Source organism: Pollachius pollachius, assembly GCF_949987615.1.
Source record: "Pollachius pollachius genome assembly, chromosome: 1".
Lineage (NCBI taxonomy): Eukaryota > Metazoa > Chordata > Actinopteri > Gadiformes > Gadidae > Pollachius > Pollachius pollachius.
In genome coordinates this window covers 42,338,547-42,359,507 of record NC_136934.1, presented here as the reverse complement: position 1 = coordinate 42,359,507, position 20,961 = coordinate 42,338,547, and the positions used below count along the sequence as shown (strand labels likewise).

The following is a 20,961-nucleotide window of genomic DNA, read 5'->3' as shown; positions in this document are numbered from 1 at the left end:
GACGGACAGACAGAGGGACAGACAAGGAGACAGAAAGGAGAGGACCGCCATTTTCAATCTGCTGTGGTGGGCCTGCCCTCTGACCTGGAAGGCCTTGTGGTTGATCCCGTATGCCAGTGGGTTGGCTCTCATGCGCACGTACAGGTAGGAGTAGCTGAGCCACTTCACCGCCTCGTCCACATTGGTCACCGTTCCCAGGCAGACCTGAGAGAAACAGGGATGGACAGAGTCACAGAGAGCACAAAACAAGCCTCTGGCTCCACCTAGTGGATCGTTCAGAGCAGTGCCGGACTACACTGGCATTTGTCCTACATTAGACAAAAGTGAATTCTGGAAAAAGACAAACAAAACCAAACTAATAAAGACTGCTTTTTGATCCTTGATCCATGTGCTCAAGTGCCGCCCCCCCCCCGCACACACACACACAATCTCTATGTAAAAGCGTGTTATGCTATAAAGGCAATGACTTATTATGATCAGTGTTTCTGGATTGTCAGCGCCACTGCAAGAGATAAAAAATAAATTTGCAAATAAAAGAAAAAAATGAAAAATGAAAAGGTTTCTACCAAGTTCAAGGCACGTTTGCACAATGATCTGGTCTCAGCAGATACCTTGACCCTGTTGGTTGTTATGTCATATTTGGAAGCTCAATCTGTACATTTCTCCCCAAAAATCTAAAACCACTGTAACAAAAAAATCTAGGGGAAACACTGATAATCATCATTATAACTACTCGCTACGATTTGTGAAACTGAAACAAATGACAGCCCCCAACCATCTCAAAAGGAAGGCCTGTGGTGTTATAGTCCCCTACCTCTGCAATTAGGCAGACGGATGGAAAGACGGACAGACAGATAGGCAGGGAGCCCGACAGGGAGACAGTGCGACAGACAGACAGACCTCTGCATTGAGGTTGTCGGCCAGGTTGTTGAGGAACTGGCTCTCGATGGGGTTCTGCTGGGTGAGCAGGGTGAGGTAGTGGCTCAGCTTGTCGTGCGTGGTGATGATGGTTCCCTCGCCGTGCTTGTCGAACTGGGGCCGGCCGGCACGCCCGAAGATCTGCATCACGTCCAGGATGCCCAGGTCCACCTGCATGCCCCGCTTGGCGTCGTAGATCTGGGTGCCCTGCGTTACCACGGAAACAAGAGGAGGGAATACAGGGTCAAGAGTGCTTGACGATGGTGTTTTTGTTTTTTGCCTTGGCATGGAAACACAAACGCGCACACACACACACGCCCGCACATATGAAAACGCACAAGCAGTTGCACAGAGGTGCCCGCAACCATGAACACACACACACACACACACACACACACACACACTCACGTGCCCGCACACATGAAGACACCCAGGACTGCAAACAAACACACACACACATGCACATACAGACAGGTGAGGTGCATGCAAACATGCACACAAACACGCAAACACACACAAAAAGAGTCGGTAATAAAACCAAATAGAGCAGATAGCCTGGGGGCATAGACTCTCCTCCCACCTTGATGATGACGGCGTGCGCCGGCAGGTTGACGCCCCAGGCCAGCGTGGCCGTGCACACCAGGACCTTCAAGTAGCCCCTGGAGAACATGCTCTCCATCAGGCTACGGTCTGTGCGCAGCATGCCCGCGTGGTGGATCCCAAACCCGGACGGGAACATCTCCCGCATCTCCTTGTTCCTGGATCTCTGGATCTGGCGGCACAGGGACAAGAGGGCGTCATCATAAATAAATAACATATGGGCCCTATTTGAGTTAAGCCCTGTGCGGCTACAACGGTGATTAGGGGCTGCACAAATACAGTGGACCTGACCTATACCGGTAGAGCAGTGAGTGATCGTCTGGGGAGGAAAACACGAGAGCCCAACCGGGGGTGCCCTTTTCTGGCTCAAGTGGAATGAAGATGCATCTGTCAGAAGAGAGTCTCGTTTAGGTAAAGTTACGCACCGTGCTACTTTGACTTTCTGGAGTACAGCTCCAGGTGTAGCTTTTTTTTATTTATTTTTTTTAAAGGTCTTTTCGCCACGGTATTTGGTTAACACGTTGTGACAGCCTCGTAGGGCTTTCCCTTCCTTTCACTCTGTGATAGAGATTTAAAGAAAAACAGAGACCAGTGTGCACACCAATAGGAATGCCGACACACACACACACAAACACACACACACACACACACACACAGACGCACACGCACCCACAGATGTACCAGGCAAGGTGTACGGATTGCAATGTGATGTGGGCTGGGAGAGAGGTCATGGCCTGTCTTAAGCATGAAGGCTCCTTCATCAAAGAGCTTTATCTCTCTGTTTCTGGGTGGCTAAATGGAGGTCAGAGTCCACCAGAACTCTGCAATGATGATGGAAAGCCCATTACATCAAGGTGTGTGTGTGTGTATGTTTGTGTGTGTGTGTGTGTACTATTCAGAAGGCGAGCGCATCTCTTTGTTGAGAGGGACAGAGGCCCTCAAGTAGTGGAGATCTTCAAACTTAAGTGTAAGAGAGTTTGCGTGACTTGTTTATTTGAAACAGGGTTCTCATTTGGTCGGTAAAGAATAACATAAGACGTGGGAACCTTATTGGGCTAAACCACATCACGGGCCTACATGCAGCCTCAACAACAAATTAAGGATTTAGGTTGACATCATAGGCAAATTAATTATCGCTATCAACCATAGCAGTCGATAAGTAAGTACACTACAAACAACGGTATCTAAATCAATTCTGATTGGGTTTTACTGCTGCACGTCTTTTATCAAAGAAAACACTTGTTTATATAATTAGATTTATATAATTAAACAACTCTTTGGTTAATATGTTTGTTCGTTGTGATTTGTACATTACTGTGCATAGCAGCAACACTAATACAAGATCATTATGATACAGCATGGTGATAAAGTACATATCAGCATCTGTACCAATGGCTAAACTTCATCATCATCATCATCATCATCATCATTTGCATTGCATTAGCAAGCAATGATTACATTTCTGTGACTGACTGCAAGTGCAATGCCAAGATTTTAACAAAAACCATCCAGAAGACATAAAGAATGTGTGCCTTCACCTGTTCTCTGCTAAAAAATGTATGAAATGAAAATGATCCTCAGTGTCTCTCTGTTCTTCCATGACATCCAAGGCCACCTCATTTATCCTTTATGCCCGGTCCTTTATCCTTCATGTATCATTTATTCCATGAAACACGCTTCAGTAATGACTATGACACGATAAAGCCATAAATTATTAAAATCCTGAGCAACTTTTAGAGGGGACAATGCCCTTCAATCTCCATCATTGCAAAACCTCACCTGCCGAGAGTTTCATACATTGGTACCTTGACCTTTAAAGAAAAACCTTATCCTATGTAGACCGAAAACATTGACAAACAAAAGTATATGATACGCAATGTACAGCAACAGTGCCATTCGGACTAACCAACGTGCATCGAGACTGAATATTAGGAGCATTCCTGTTATCTACATCCTACACAGAGGTTGGGCGGAGATTCTGTGTGTGGGTTTTTTGTATTTGGGGAGACAGGAGGAAGGGTGGCGTTTGTCGGTGTGTGTGGTGTGTGTGTGTGTGTGTGTGTGTGTGTGTGTGTGTGTGTGTGTGTGTGTTACTGCATGCACGTGTGTGTTTGTGTTTACATATGGTTGTATGTGCAGTGTATTGCGTGTGTGTTTGTGTGTGTGTGTGTGTGTGTATTCCGGCTGTTTAGAATGCGCAGGCGACAGCCTCTTGCTTTGAGGTGTCACAGCGCGTTACGGCCTTGCTCCCGGGCCTCTAACGCGAGGCGAGGCGGGGCTGATGGGAGCACTGTGGTCCGCTGATGGGAGCACTGTGGTCCACTTATTGGCGGTGGCAGGGCCCTAAGCTCCGGATCAGGACTCATTAGGGCCCGGCCACCTCCAGACGTCCCCCCTCAGCCTGGGAGGGCGTCTGGAGGAGTGCATAGAACCTTCCATCCATCCGTCCATCAATCCAGCAGTACCATCTATCGATCACGATCACGGTTCAATGCAGAACCTATTGTGCCCAAAAGCGTGTCAGAGTCTCTCCTGTTGCATACATAGTCATACACATGGAGTCAAGTGTGGGGGTGGGGGGGGGGGGCACTCACACACACACACACACACACACACACACACACACACACACACACACACGTGATGCCCCATAACATTTTCAACACAATCTCCTCTAACCCGAAAATGCCAAAAACGTCTCTGTATTTTAAAATATCCATGCTGACTCTTTGACAAACAGATAAAGCCTTTCCTAATTTTACCCCACCCCACCTTCTAAAGTTCCAACGATGCGTTGAGGAGCGATGGCTTCACAGGGACAGCCGATGTCTGGGTGTTTCAAAGCGCACGGTTCCACCACAGAGATAACAGATGACACTGGGGGCCACGTGACGCTGAGCGGCGGATAAATGGCTCCCCGTTTCATGTCCCCCACCGTGACGATCGAGCGATCATTTACTTAGCCAAATGGAGCCAGTGTATCTAATTGTTGATTTCATTCTGTGGACCCTGGATGGTCATAATGTTTGCCCTTCGCTTTGACAGGCTTTTAAACACTGGACGCGATGCGAGCGAGTGGGCGGACGAGATGCTGCTACCCGCAGATACACACTCCACTGCTCTCCATCTCTCTCTTTGGCTCTCTGTCATCCACTGCTCTCTCTCTGTCCTCCACTGCTCCATCTCTCTCGCTCTCCGTTTCTATATGTCCCTATCTATATGTGTATCAACTTCTCCATGTCTCTCGCTCTCTGTTTCTATATGTCTCTATCTATATGTGTATCAACTTCTCCATGTCTCTCGCTCTCCGTTCCTATATGTCTCTGTCTATATGCGTATCAACTTCTCCATGTCTCTCGCTCTCTGTTTCTATATGTCTCTGTCTATATGCGTATCAACTTCTCCATGTCTCTCGCTCTCTGTTTCTATATGTCTCTGTCTATATGCGTATCAACTTCTCCATGTTTCTCTCTCTCTCCCTCTCTGTCCTCCACTGCTCCATCTTTCTCGCTCTGTTTCTATATGTCTCTATCTATGTGAATCAACTTTTCCATGTCTCTCTCTCCCTCTCTGTACTACACTGCATATCTCTCTCCCCCTCTCTCTCTCTCTCCTTCACTTGGCCATCTCTCTTCCTCTCTCTGTACTCAAGTGCTCCATCTCTCTCCCTGTTTCTATACGTCTCTATCTGTGTATTCCACTTCTCTAAAACTTTCTCTCTCTCTCTGTCTATCTACTCCAGGGCTCCATCTCTCTCCCTGTTTCTATACGTCTCTATCTGTGTGTTCTACTTCTCCAACACTCTCTCTCTCTCTCTCTTTATACTCCACTGCTCCGTCTCTCTCGCTATGCCTCACTTCCTCCGCGTCTCTCTCTCCATATCGCTCTTATAATAAATACCCTCACATACTCTGCATCCGTCAACACATTTCTGCTTGGTTCAATTTGAAGTGTGACGTTTGTTTTTCTTTCATCGGCTTTATGTGTGAGTCTGGTGATGAAGGGAAGTTAAGTGTAGTAAGAGTGCACCGGAATGTGTGTACGTGTGTTTAAATATTGTGTGCGTGCACTGTGGTCTACCCTTCTGCAGACTGGAGAAGACACGAGGAGGTCCGCACACGGTGGCGTTTTGTTTTGTTGTAAGCGCGTCTCTCTGCGATGGGTGGCGTAGCGGAACGCGTCGAGCCTCCAGTCAGCTGTTTTAATGCTGATGATGAGGCAATTAAAAAAGGAAAATAGACTTGGGCTTGCATTACCATGAGAACACCGGCCGATCCCCCGGGCTACGGCACTGCAGATTACAGTCAATATATATAGGAACCCGAGTCAGTATGCGGGTTTAGCATCCTACATCTACGCATCCGGGACGGACTATATGTGATCTATTTTAGGCTTTGATTCTTGTAGTTTGTGTTGTGTGTGTGTGTGTGTGTTTGTTTGTGTGCATGAGGTTTGTGTTCTTTTTATCCTACTCGGGGGGGGGGGGGGGGCATTTTCCCTGCCGCCTTCAGGCTTCAGCTCAGCGTTGTTGATCAGTCTGCAAGCGACGGGTATTAGCGTGGCTATTGTGACAGACTGTCACGGATCTGACACAATAACAGGAGAAGCCGTGTAAAAATAGCCGGCAAACTAAAGCAAACAGGGGCGTTAATGAGCGGAGTCCCTGGAGGTGCCCGACGCCCGGCTCTCCCCGGAGACGTCTAGTTGGGGGCCGGGGGGCTGGGACGTGAAAAACGTGCCCATCAAAGGGGAGCGCGCAGCCGGGTACGCGTCGAGTGCGAAGGGGGGGGGGGGGGCCTGCGTGATCGCCCCGGTGCGGGCAGGCAAAGCGGCGCAGCTGTAACCTTCTGGACGCCGGCCCCTCCCGCTACGTTTCACCGCTGCACCCTCTCTCTGCCTAAACACCTCCATCACAGGGTCGATGATACCCCCTCTCCGACGCTAACTTCAGCTCCTGCTTCCACGCACACACACGTCTTAAGAAGAACGAAGCGCGGTTCAGTGTTCACCCATACAATATGCAGATTCAAAATAATACTCTGCCTGCCTTACTGAGTAACGTTACAGTTGCGGTTGACAGCTCCCGTTGGGACTCAACATGCTTTGTGCAATACACCTGAGGGACCACAAGGTGTCTCTTTGCCTCTACGCTAGAGCTCTGTCTGTCTCTCCCTGAAACAAGCGATGACAAGTCAAGCCGTGCTTTCATCTGACAGCTGGCTGGGAGAAAATAAAGGAAAAGAAAAAGAGAGAGAGGGCCTGGAAGGGAGCTTGGCAGGGGATGTGAAGTGCAGAAAGGACAGGGGAACGTAGGGGTGGGCCAGGATGGTAGCAGGGAGTGAGACACTCGTTTGAGGGGCACGCCACGGGCAGAGGTTCTCCTCGCTGCCGTCACACGGCGTGACACGATGGTTTGTTCCACTGAGGGTTTACGAATATGTGATTGGGGTTCAGTTAAGCTATAAAGGGATTTGTCTGTCTGTCTATGCTATCTGTGAGGATAGATCCAAGGCACACGTCTGGGTGTGTGGAGAAACCCTTGCAAAAATCTACCGTCAAAACTATGACAAATAACCACAATTTCCATATTTCCTAAAGAGTTTCGAGGCCACTGTAGCAGACAGGCAGTCGTTGCTTTGTCTTTATTGCATATTGCATCTTTCTTCTTGACTGTTTACGCATCGTTTTTCTGAACATAAAAAGACTTATTTGTAGCACACCACTACAATTAAATGCATCTAATCCAACAGATACATACAAACCCATAACTGTACATTACACAGTTACATTTGAGAAACTTCTGCCATATTTCTATCTGAAGGAGAAGACTAAGTCCTCTATGTGAATATTAACACGATGCACCCTCTTATTAAAGAATCACTTCTGACTTTTGACACAGGATGAAGAAATCTTAAATTATGGGAGTGACCCAGAGGTTCTTCATTTAACAGCATATGCATATCTGAGATAAAAAAACAAAAAAAACACCTTTAAATATTAATGTAGGGCAATTTCCAGTGCACAAATAAGCCGTGCATTATCTGTGTGGGCATAGAGTGGGATCCGACCGGTGCAACCGCCCCCCAATTCCCCCCTCCAATCAGTAGTGGCAGGTTGGACTCTCAGGAACTAATGGAAGCTACCACTACTTTGGCACACCACTTAATGTTATTATTTTGTTGCACGGCTAAGTGCCGATACAGCAATCACAAATCAATCAGCAAACATCCGCCCTCCCACACATCTATACACGCGCGCGTGTTTGAAAAGTGCAGCAGCATACACAATCCCTGCTTTCGGTGTGAGAAAAAATAAATAGGCTGCGATGAAATGGAATCCTGTTTCAAGACTAACCAGGCAACAACGAACCATTTTTAGTCCGACCCCCCCCCCCCCCCAACATCCCTCCTCCCTCCCTCCCTCCCTGACACCCCCATAATCTCTCAAGGCTCTATTTCCAGTTTTAGAAGGCATGAAAAGTGATCTGATTTGTATACATATCTCATTTAAATAGAGAAGAGATTAGAGACACATCAATCTTGGCTCAGGCCCCGGGGAGCCGAAGGAAAAGGTTACTAAATTTATCACCGCGCCTCGCGTCAGAGGAGGGGATTTAAATAGGGGAGTTGAAGCCTTGACTGGGCCCCACTTTCCACCTCTGTGTACTCACGCGGCGCAGAGACCATTAATTACACACGTGCACGCCGGAGCGCACGTCGGGTCGAGGCTGGCGCTGCGTGTGGGGGCGCGTTGGCACTAGGGCGCCCAGATGCGCAGGCGCAACGCCCGGGCAGCCGGAAAAACACGTTTTCCCCCCACTCTCTGTGATTGTGTCTTGTGCCTCTACGTTCGCTCTGTACGTGCCTTGGTGTCAGCCGTCGAGCTGTGCATGGAGCCAAGGAAAATAAAGAAAAAGCACCCTTCACTTTGCATGAACCTCGATAGGCCTGAGTGTTGTAAAAAGGGTCTTAGTAGTCATCTGTCGCGCTCTGACGGCCGGCTCCAGATACGATGTTGAGGTGTGTGTGCCGGCTTTTTGTGCTCGAGACACCTGAGAGACGCGTGGGGGTCAGGGGGTTGTGGCAGGTTGTGAATGAATGTGAAGCGGGCTTCCGATGCAGAACACGGATGCGCCGTAATGTGCTAATTAACCGCCCTGGCAGGGGTCAAGGAGGCTCCACCGGCTGGCGGTAAGGTTAATTTCCACAGAGATGGACCCATCTCTTGAGTCTTGAATGTCTGCTTTTTTTTTTTACTTTTGTTTACGGCTCCCGGTGGCTCAGACCAACTCTGAAGAGGTTCCTGACCTCAATTTCACTTAGCTTTTACCTCCGGTTCAATTTGCCTCGTTTTTTGAATATCATAAATAAAGGCCCAGAAACAACAGAAATTGGGCTGGGTACAAAAGGAGCATTTCAAAGTTAAGTTGAGCAGAGAGGGGGAGGGGCGAAAAGAGAGAGAGAGAGAGAGAGAGAGAGAGAGAGAGAGAGAGAGAGAGAGAGAGAGAGAGTTAGAGAAAGAGACAGTGAGAGCGAGAGTGAGAGCGAGAGATACTGTATGAGATGTACAGGAAATCACAAACAAGCCTCATGTTTAAGGCCAAATTATCCACTGGCCTGGTTATATTGTCTGTTCTTTCTCTAGCCATGAGTAATTCTAGATGTGCACGCAATGCTGTTTGATGTGAAAACAAGTCTTATACTGACATATAGCACAATGTTCTGGGCTGGTCTTTGTTGCAGACTGCGATTGGTTTGGCATCAATAGTGGCATCACAGAGCCTGCATAAAAAATCTAAATAAGGCGATGCTGAAATGTAAAAGCATCGTTCAAACATGTCACATGATGTAGATAAGTTCAGTGGTGATGTTTTGGGAGTGTACGTGTGTGTGCGTGCGTGCGTGTGCCTACCTGTTTGTCACATTGGCCATAGTCGGCGCCGTGGTCCGGCTGGAAGAAGGAGGCCTCCCCGCGGTTCTTGGCCATCTCGATCAGCGCCATGCCCGTCCTCACCGTGGCGTTACGGGCGTGGACAAACACCATCACCTGAGACACACGGCGCAGCAGCACATCACCTGTTAACTGAGCTTCGGGATGAGCTTAGGGAAAGATAAACAGGACCAGGGTTTTGTGTTGATGACTGTGTAAACCAAAAAATGGGGGAGGAAACGAGGAGAGACAATACTGGAATATCCTTTCCAGGGAAATTAAAGTTTTGGACTGTGAACCTTCCGTGGGGACGCGTGATGTCAGGCTTGAGCCTCTGTGCAGGAAGATGCGGAAGAAAGTAAGCCATGTATATTTTTGTTCCCGCTTTGGCGCGCCTCAGAGGTATAGCAATTTATATTACCTTGAAGTTGGCATGCAGCTATAGTAGGAAGGGAGCTTTAGGAGAAGCAGGACAGGACTTTCCCTTTTAGTTTGCTGTAAGCTGCAGGCACGCCGTGCACAGCAGCCTCAATAGATAATATAGAAGAATGGAATTGTATCCTGTCCACAAATTTGTATAAGGCTATTCGCACATATTTTACTGGCGTTCATAAATATATCCTTATTCCAAAATATGTACTTTCCATTTGTACAAATCTTGAAATCGACACCACCTTGTGAAAAGGACGATGGAAGAACTGATGTAATCAGAGAATTATGATCTTTAGCTGCCAGAGGCTCATAAAATACACCAACCTTTTGTCCTTCTAGTTGCATTTTCTCTGCAAAATGTCCTATTTTTTCCCTGGAAGATTATTACACTCATCCATAATGGTGTCATTTTAGTTACATCAACCACATGGATTTCTAGTTATTGTAGTGAAACCTTCTTCATGCTCATACTCGTAGATGATGTAAATTATCATCCGTGCAAGCAATGAAAGCAGCACATATATTAGCCATACCCCTATGCAAATCAGACGTTTTACAATCTGGATCGTGGTTCAGAACAGGGGCGCTGGCATTGGTTTTGATGACATTTTAGTGGTTCACCTGAGGTCCAAAGGGTAGGGACAACTGTCTCAGATAGACCATGGCTCAGAATGGTATCCTTTCAATGATAGTGATGAAGAGAATGAATGACATTTACATAAATTACACATCTGCCCTCGCCTGCACTAATCCTAATCCAGTTAAGCAGCCACATCCAGTAAAGATTCCACCATGGCTTAAACCAAGGTATTCCACCGTTGTCATCATACCTACACCATGTCACAGCTTGACGATTATGAAACTAAAGGGTTGCCTGCCAGGCTTAGTAAATGACCATTCGTTTGCATAAATACCGTGGCCTTTGCGAGACTGGATGGATTGACAAAAGGCCACCGGATCTTACTGCTTTTGCATGCTAAGAAGAAATTAAAAAAATAGCTGAATTCTGTCCTGCTCTGGCTGGCTATGACCGACTTCCGCTGTGTTTCATTTTTCAGCCTTGTTCACATGCGATTAGGCATGCTATGCCAAACCAGGGGGTGGCTTTGAGCCCGAAGCCAGGCCTCGTACGTATGGCACCTGGAGAGAGACCGCCGCGGAAAATGTTATTTACTGAAGGTGTTTTATCAGCATTGCTGCGCTGTGTGAAAGTAGCATCGCTGGTTACCTGCGGGCTTCTCAGCTTATTAAAGTTCTGTCTGCCGGTCTGCTTCCCCAGCAGGGGGGACAAAGGGGAGGGGGGGGGGAGGCAAAGGATGGGGGTGGAGGGGGGAATATGGAGGTAGTGAAAAAAAAAAATGTAATAAAGAAAATTGTATCCATCACCTCTTCCTAGATGAAATTCATATATGTCACATCTACTGTTGACAATTTAATATCAAGTCAGAGAAGATACTTCCCAGATGGGTTTTCAGGCCCTAACAACCAAACAACCATGAATCCAGAATAGATCCACGTTTAGTTTACAACAGACTGATGGTGGTGGAGGGTTCTCTGGCACGGGAGTAGACTCGGGATGACACATGGCCACAGACAGCTCTCGCCAGCCAGAGCAAGGCCTGTGTTTCCAGTTAACGTATAGGAATTTGTGAGGAAAGTGGAAAGATAGCATGTCTACAACGCTGTTTATGTGTGTGTGTGTGTGTGTGAATGTGTGTGAGTGTGTGTGTGTAAGAGTGTGTCAACATTCGTGCAGCAAAATGGTGCAGACGAGATAAGCATGCTCAGTGGGGAGCTGGAACACATTGAGCAGATGGGAGCTAAATGGGAACGGGCTGAATCCACAGCTCTGATGTCTCCCATAGGTACCTGGGAGCCGCTGGAGTGGATGCAGGAAGTGGAGGGGAGGAACGATAGAAGAGGGGAGAGGAAGAGGAGGAGATGTGTTGGACGTGATAAGGCATTGGATTCAGGAGTTTAGGAAGCAGGTGTTCCAACCCCAAAGGAGTTGGCAAGAATGTTTTTCCAAGATAGTGTAGAAGGTAGTAGTCATGCAAAAAGAATAAATATAAAGTTGACTAAAGTATCTTAAAGGTATGAAAACGCCTCTTCATAGAAGGGTTAGGTACGGTTCTGTACTGTACTGTTACAGCTTTAAAAGACGCTAAAATACGTTTTTTTGCCAATTCTACATGGCATGAAGAAGATGAAGTGAATAAGAGGTAAACAGTGAAGTGGGGCGCTGGGAGGATCCTCAGTGTCGGTGTTGGAGTCTGTGTAGTAGATGCCATGTCCACTTATTATATACATGATGTATGTTAGTGTGCAGGCATGTGTTGGCAGGGAAGAGTTGTTGGGTTGGCTGAATAAACTCAGAGCTCAGAATGAGGGTTAGAGTAGTGGGGGAATTATATAATGTTTTCGATGCAAGGGATTATGGTTATTATTAGTGGCCAAGTTGCACTACGTTTTTTTATCACACTATGAATATATGATTCTCTTGCGTGGAATGAAAATAATATTTTTCACATTTATAGACAAGAGACATACAAGAGGACACGTTCAAAAGACAACTAAATGACACAGAAAGGAAGAAAGGTGTGGTGTGCAAACATGAGTTAAAATCATATGTTATATTGCATGTTAAATCTGATGATCAGGTGATTTGAACACTGGGGATCGAACCAGGGACTCGCCCACTACACCATCCACTGATGATGTCTTGCACATATTGCTTACCTGATGGCCTCCTCTCATCTGCTCCAAGACCTTGTCGTAACACACTTCCTCCATGTCATGGAGCTGTTGAATCTAGACAAAGACCAAACAATCACCCACGTTAAACACTGTTGTTAATAACATCTCCATGCTTCCGGCTACCGCACATCAGCCGATTGGCCTGCGATACATGATCGGCGTGATTTGATAATCATATGGTACTAGTGAGCCACGGCGGCCTCACCTTGTTGGTAGACTTGACGCCAATGAAGGATTGGGCGAGGGGCACTGGTCTGAAGCGGCCGTCGAAGAAGAAGAGGCCGATGAAGGGGTTGACGTGGAGGAAGGAGGCCACGTCCAGGTAGTTGGGCAGTGTAGCGGAGAGCCCCAGGATCCTGATCATGCTCTGGGTGGACTCCACCTGCCGACACGCACACGCACACACACACACACACACACACACAGTTTCAGACCTCCAGTAACATCGGCCAGAGCCACTCAAACCGGGGGTTGGGGATCGGCCCAGTGGCCGTGCAGCACTTCTGCTTTTCAAACAATAGCTAATGTATATTATAAAACACCTAAAGAAAACCCTCGGTTCGCATTTGTTCATATGTGCGCCAAATCAACTCATCAGACCAGGAAATTCACATTCAACAAAATCACATGTCACTATCATTCACTATCACCATCAGAGTCCTCATTTTGACGTTAATGTTCATTTGGCAATCAAGTATTTATCCCGGCTTATTTGAGTCCAAGTTGGTCCCAGAGGCTGAGGGTCAAGAACTTCTGGGCCAAGTTTTAAAACAGATTGAGAAAGGCTTACATCAGAATAAAGATGACTTTAGAGATGAAGGATGTGCTGCTGTAAATAGAAGCATGTGCAGATGGTTCAAATAAATGCTTGTACATGTGCATTTCATAAAACATACGGGATTGAAGGCAACCGTGTCTTCATGTGTCTGCAAAACCTAAAAGAAAGTGCATCCAATGGAAACTGGAAAGCCAGAAAAAGCAAAAGGGACCGAAAATAAATAAAAAGGTGTGTATTTGTGTGTGTGTGTTTGTGTGTGTGTGTGTTTGTGAGCGCGAAAGAGAGAGTTTGTGTGTGAGCTCTATCTGTGTGGCGCCTGCTGTTCATGTGACAGAGAAGATTGGTAAGGCCTTTAATGTGATGCAGTACCTGTCAACCCCTCCTATCAAGATAAGGCCCCTAGTCCTCCCTGCAGGCGGGGCCAAAGATTCACTTAGCGCCGCCCACCCTCTGCTACACTGGGTACTGCGGAGGAACATGACCGCCACGGAAAACCAGCAGTCCAAACTCGAAAGGTGAAACTTACAGAATAAACCACAACCACATGCAGTTGCTACATAGCTAACCTTGGTCCAAAAAAAACAGTATTTATTACCAGAGAAAGCTCTTCCAGGAGAAACATTTTAGCGTCTAACTGGTTCAATTCAGTAACACTTGCGTCAAGAGCGGGGATAAATCGAATTGAACAGGGATTTCCATATTCATGTGTCCAAAAGATGTGAAGGGCCTTGGTGCGTCTTGAGCACCGAATACATTTCTTTCGGCACAATCAATTACTGCAGTCTGTCAGGTGAGCCAGTAATTGAATTGGGGGGCTATTGAGGAAGCATCAGAGCACAGAACCTCAGGTTGGGGGGATGGTGAGGGATTTGAAGGTAATGATCGGGGGGGGGGGCGCTTGAGAGAGAGAGAGAGAGAGAGAGAGAGAGAGAGAGAGAGAGAGAGAGAGAGAGAGAGAGAGAGAGAGAGAGAGAGAGAGTGTTAGGCTTGGTCTGGTCACGGCAATCCTTTTCAGTGGCGCCGTTGTACCTCATGTCTACAAGTGAACGAAACGTTTTGAATGCGTTTGAATAAGCCAGTATATTTCTTAGTTCTCGCTCTCTCTATTGTCCACTCTCCTATTGCAGGCCGTCGTGGAAACATCACCGCAGGGAGGGTGGCGAAGCGGTGTCCATCTCAGACAATGGGGAAGACATAGTGAGATGAATGAACGGCTGAATGTGCTCCCCCATGAATGACACTGCTGAGCGCACACGAGACGGAGTGGTGATGATCTAGCAGAGGACACCATCTGTGACAAAAAATGGTTAAAAAGGAGTGAGCTCTTCGGATACCACATCTGGCTAATCACTATTCGGTTAAGACCAAACCTTCCAGTACAAACTTCCTCAGTCCCCTTTGTTGTCATTAGTCATCGGTGACAAAGACCATGCCCTTGGTGAATGAAAGAGCAGGAAATAGATAGAAGGTATGTAGAGAAGAAATGCCTGCGATTCGTTCCGACCCCACAGAAAATGATTGCTTACTCTATCTTTCTGGAGCCCAAGGATAACGGGTTTAGATGAACTAGCGGTAAAGAAGAGGAAATGTATTAGACTAAACTGTCGGCCAGCCGGGGTGACGGTCGGAATACTGAGCTACCAACAGCCACCTACCTGGTCCTCGCTCTTCATCCTTGATCGAAATCTCACACCTTCTGGCTTTGGACTCGTGTTTGTTTTTCTTTCCTGCAGCTTACGGTTGAGAGAAGTGTGTGTGTGTGTGTTTGTGTGTATTTGTGTGTCTGTGTGTGTGAGTGTGGAGGTTCTTGTGCTCCTGTTTTTCCCTTTCTGCCACGATATTTTATTGATAAGACAGCTCATATTTTATATTTCCGGAGGCAACAATCTTGCTCAAGGCAAGCCTGTCAATAATTCAAAACTTCTAAAAGATTTCCTTTCAAATGTATTGGTTTCGCACCAAACTGTCCCTCCTGTCCTGCATACGCAGCCTTACATAGGAGACACCTCCAAACAGTGGGGAATGTGGAGCCATCGTGGCCCAAAAACGCAGCAAGACCGCTGCAGTGTTTTGTAGGTCCAGAACATTAATTAATCACGAAAGCTCATCAATCACTGGCTCAGTGGTTCATATTAAATAGTCTGGCAATGTAGAACACTTTTTCTTTTTAATTAAGGCAGAACATGGATACACACGTCTAGCGTAAAACCAGGAGACAGAACAAAGTGTACTAGAGATGCTCAAAAATGATAAGACATACTCACAAGAAGCTTTTGTTTTGCTCATATCCCTAACCATCTTCTAAATATTTCTGTAGATATATATTTCTGTTTCTGTATACTCCTCATACATCTTCTTTTGTCTCATTCTATACTCTCTATACTCTAATAGTAGTTGAGGACAATGCAGCCATCCAGACAGTGCCTAATTATTAATGTTGTTGACATTAGAGAAGGAGACATCTTCGCAAAAATACGCTTTGCAACCAGGTATCCGAGAGCAGCTTGGAGAGGAGGATATGGCGTTGATTTGTGAATGCTGTTATTCTCAGATTCTGCAGGATGAATCTTTGATACTTGTACTTAAAGATTCTACTGCAGCAGATTTCAGAGTTATCAACTTTCCGTGGGTTTCTCTCATAGCGCACGGTGGACACTTCCAGGAATCCAACAACATTATGGGATATAGGCTCTTTGTCTGGGTTCCCACATCCGAAGGTATACATTAAGACCAGACCAACTCTGGTAGAGTGAATCCTGAGAATCAAAGGCTCTGTTCTTGAGCCCCACTGGCCACATACATGGAAGTAAGGGGGAAGCAGGCGAACTAGCTTCTGTGAATCCGACGATTATAAAACATTAGAGCATTTCAAATAACGTTTAAGCAAGCAACCTACCGTTCATAACTGGTGAAAACCAGAGGCGTTTTTTGCTGGGCTGCATAGAGAAACATTATCTAAGCCGGGGCCGAAGTGTACTTTTGGATCTGTACAGTGCGTGGTGGACACAAAGCAATTGGCTAAAATGCAGAGTATGAACTCAACGGGAGCATAGTGCTGGTCAAGAACGAGCACAGATAGATTGGGTGGGCGGGATGGATGGGGGGGGAAGGGCCATTGGAACAATGGCTTCTTCGGGACCGGTGTTTCTGCAGCGGAGCACTTCAGAGGTGAAGCACTTCTGTGAGAGAAGGCAGACAAAGTGCCCGGTCAGCCCTTCTTGAGTTAGAGCAGTTAAAGCTGCAGATAAATAGGCTGTGAACCGAGTAAACAGCGGTCACATGTAGAGGCTGCTTTTCAATTAGCTTGCGGTTAACCTCAGAGGAGAGTTCCCCATCACACAAAAACATAAAAAAGAAAAGTCCAACAGTCGCTTCGACTTGCATCCACAGCGGCCATCTTTATCTACTCTATCAGCACCCCTTCCTGTCCCCCTCTGGAATTGGACAGTTTTTCTTCATAATAGTTGATTTGATTTTCGTTTTTTTACTCTCACATGGTCTGCGCTTATCTCGTATTTTCTCATCCCTCTCTTAGCAGTGGCAATGTCCTCGTGTCCTGTAAAAGCTTGGGGTCCAAATGTAATTTGCAACTTGTCGTACTGCTTTGACTCAGCCGACATGTTTTCATTCACAGGGAGAATTTCTTCTTTTTTTTTTAAAGTAAACTCCCCCAAATACCCGTCTTCCTCTCCCGGGCACCGGCGGGTTTGCTTTTTTTCTCTCACCGCCCGCGCCTCTTTCCTTGCCCGTTTATCAATTTCCTCTGTGGGATTGACACCTGACAGAGGCTCGTCAGGACCGAACAGGACGCATGGAACACTCCAGAGCCACGTCTCCCCTCTTCTCTCTTTGCCTGTTTGAATTTGCATAATCACTCTTAATATCCCAAATGTCCGGGCGGATTCCTGTGCCGGGACCTGTCACTCATCATCAGGAGAAATCAGCCTTGCAGACGGCAGGGGAGACACTGCACTAACCAGGAGTCTCTCTCTCTCTCTCTCTCTCTCTCTCTCTCTCTCTCAGCTCTCTCTGCCTGTCTCTCTCTCTCTCTCTCCCCCCGCCCCCTGCCAACACAATAGAGTGGAGATGGGCAGACTGCAAGAATACACACACTGAGGAGAGCTAAGTGGTCATAAATTGTGAGATAATAGTGCGACTGTAAAGACTTATCAGTGCTGGGGTTTGCACAATAGATGAGATTGATATTGACCATAATGATAATATGGCCACAATATATCTGAAAAAAAGATTTGTTATAATAACAGTAGAAATATATTACAAATAATATTGTGGTTATATTATACAACACATCATCCATTTCATTATGAATGTTGTTGTTCAATCAAAGCAGTTGTAGTTTATATTCTAGCAAGTTGCGACTATGAAAACGTGGTGCTATTATGTGTTTAAGTCTACACTTTCTAAGTGTAGATTAAAGAGTCCTGTTTTTTTCACACAGTTTGTAGACTGCATAAATGGAGGTTTCTCTTGAGGGCGATATGATTCATTGTTTAGAGCTTTTTTCTGGTGTTTTCTTACTGACGGATCTCGGTTATTGATTCTGTTGGAATTACTTTTGAGGCGAATACAGTTTAGTGAAATAAATAAGAAACAGAAGAAAGAAAAAGTAACAGGAAAAAAAGAAAGCACACACATTATTGTGTGAGTAACGGAGGAATCATCTGTATCAGACATCAAACAGCTGATTCAGATACACACACTGGCGTTTTTGTGCACTTTCTAGTCAGGGGAAGAGAGAGAGAATGAGAGCGAGAGAGAGAGAGAGAGAGAGAGAGACAGACAGACAGACAGACAGACAGACAGACAGACAGACAGACAGACAGACAGACAGACAGACAGACAGACAGACAGACAGACAGACAGACAGACAGACAGACAGACAGACAGACAGACAGACAGACAGACAGACAGACAGACAGACAGACAGACAGACAGACAGACAGACAGACAGACAGACAGACAGACAGACAGACAGACAGACAGACAGACAGAGAGAGAGAGAGAGCGCGAAAGCGAGATGCGTTCATGGCAGAAGGTACGGAGGAGCCTCACCTGTCTGATGGTCCTTGCTACCAGGCTCTCCAGGACCGGCCCTCTGTCCTCGTGGAGCAGGTGCACCTCGTCCAGGATCAGCAGTTTGACTATCTGGGACAGGGCCACGTCCCCCACGGACTTCCTGGTCACCACGTCCCACTTCTCCGGGGTGGTAACCAACATCTGCCACACATCACCAACACAGGGTTTTAGGACCAGAGCGAATGGGACAGAAATCCACACATTTGTTTACAAAACACAGTGACCAGCAAGCGTTTCTATTGGACTGCATCGATAATATGGTCACAGCTTGTTACAGTTCAGCATCATTATGACCACCATTCCCAGCCTTGACTGCCATGTTAAGAGTGTGCAAGACCTGACCAGTAGATCACTGATGGGATACAGTAACTTAAAGTTGTTTTCTATAATGAAGATCATGAAAAATACACAGCGGATAAACCTTCTAAACCGACTGTAGATGATGTATACTCGCCAACAGCACGAGTCAACAGCATTTGAGCTTTAATTATGAGACATTTGGTGCACTGGACTCGATAAAAAAACCAACTAGCTCCGGATACCATGATTCTCAAGATCAGATTTAATTTAAAACTTTATTAACTCCCACTGAGAAATTGCATTATTACCACAGCAGAGGTAAAAGCTGATTCATAATAAAGGGTAAGGGATTTACAAACTGCATTCCACTGCTAGCTAACTAGCTATGAGAAAGTGCTGCTTTAGAGTACAAAAGACGAAAAAGCATAAGCCAACCCAAAAAAAAGTTAATATTTATTTTTCGTAAATAAATGACAAATAAAACGCTGCAAAGCTTCCTCTGTTGCAGAGTTCTTGCGAATCAAAGTGTTTTGGAAGGTATTTAGGGTTGCGTTGCAGACTCGAATATTTGAGCACAGTAATGTCACATTGGTGAGGTGGATACGCAAACTGCGGCACTCTATTATTGAACATGCTTCACGAGAAAGTACAAACACATAACATAATGATCCCAAATCTGAAGAACTGTTACACAAACAAGGTCAAGTGGAATAAAGCCTTTTTCCAGACTGCATGCTATTATGCATGTGCTCAGGGCTTTGATCGCCCTTGCACTCAACAGTAGTCCCTCGAATGATATCCGAGCAGTAATGGAGGGCTAGAAGGGGCCGAGCTAGAACCCAAACACTCATTCCTCTGATGCATGGTCTCACGCAGGGCCGGACCCAAACACTCATCCCTCTGATTCATTGTCTCTGTTTCATAATATCAAGCAGGGCCAGACTGCTGCCTAAGGCCTCATCTCCATACATATGCTAGCCAGTGAATCACAGTACCGGGGGCCAGGTTCATGACAGACTACATGGCCACATGCCAGGCTAACATTAGCCCCTTTAGTCCTACGTTCAACTGTTTGTTTTCAGCATCGGTAATTAATACACCGATTCTTGGTAGGTCATCTAGAGTGTCTAATGCTGCGACACAATTACAATCTGCTTTTCTTTCTTCTTTTTTTTACCGCATAGAAAAACACAACAATGCATAATTAATGGTGTGCTAGCTGTTTGGCAACCTGTCTGTGAGTGTGAAAATTCCTATTAAACACTTGGTGTAAAAGCAGTTCATTAAATCCTCCCTAGTTTGCATTTATAATCAATCTATCCAGCCATTGGAGACTAGCAGGAAAAGGAGGCGTCTGCTCCTAATTGGAGCTGCTGGTTAATCTAAATGGAAACCCTGGCAAACAGTGCGCCGCCCAAAGTGCTTTCTTAATTACTGCACAAACACACACACAAGGTGGCGCGCGGAAACAGCCCAGTTGTTCGACTCAACCATGGAATCATAATTCATGTGTATTTCTTCTATTTCTTTTAATTGCAGGATTGTAATTTTTTGGGTATCTGGGTACCTCAGATATATCTCTGGTTGCTTTCGTTTTGCGGATGACATTTCCAACCAGACTACGCTAGACGTGGTATTAAACGGAAAAATACGACAACAATACAGGAAAGGAAACAAAAACAAATTTCAACAGTGCATTCCCTCGAGTTGTAAAATGGGCTGCACTGTACATTTGAACACAAGGTTACCTGAAAAGGTGCCGATGAGTTTGACGCTATTGAACGGCGACCCTCCCACTTGTGTGTGTGTGTGGCGTGGGAGGTTGCGGGCTGGCAGTGATGTGTGCAGCCGTGCAGAACACCGACCCTGACAGGTCTCCCCAACTAGAAGCACTTAACTCCTAATTACTCATGCTGCCGTCTGTGCGTCTGTCTCGCTGAGGTTCCGTTATAGCAGCACGACTCACTCTCTCTCTCTCGCCCTCTCCATCTCCCTGTCCCGTCTTCCGGCATGTCTTGCTGACGGTACGCTTCACTATCAGCGTGTCGGGATAGCACGTCAGGCTGTCCCCGGCACAACTTGTAGCATTCCTTCAACCTCTCCACCTCCCCCCTGCTCCTCCTTCTTTCTTGTCCAAAAGGAAGTTAGAA

At 46.4% G+C, this 20,961-nt stretch overlaps 1 protein-coding gene across 1 annotated transcript in view; it reads right to left on the bottom strand.

The window, feature by feature from the left end:
• ascc3 (activating signal cointegrator 1 complex subunit 3) overlaps positions 1 to 20,961 on the bottom strand; it is a 100,114-nt gene that overhangs the window by 37,291 nt on the left and 41,862 nt on the right. Inside the window, exons 11-17 of the mRNA XM_079744833.1 lie at positions 18,488 to 18,652; positions 12,842 to 13,018; positions 12,619 to 12,690; positions 9,430 to 9,564; positions 1,499 to 1,690; positions 901 to 1,125; positions 85 to 204 (exon numbers count right to left, since the gene is read on the bottom strand). Coding sequence (XP_079600959.1) covers positions 85 to 204; positions 901 to 1,125; positions 1,499 to 1,690; positions 9,430 to 9,564; positions 12,619 to 12,690; positions 12,842 to 13,018; positions 18,488 to 18,652 — 1,086 coding nt within the window. The remainder of the gene's footprint in view (positions 1 to 84; positions 205 to 900; positions 1,126 to 1,498; positions 1,691 to 9,429; positions 9,565 to 12,618; positions 12,691 to 12,841; positions 13,019 to 18,487; positions 18,653 to 20,961) is intronic.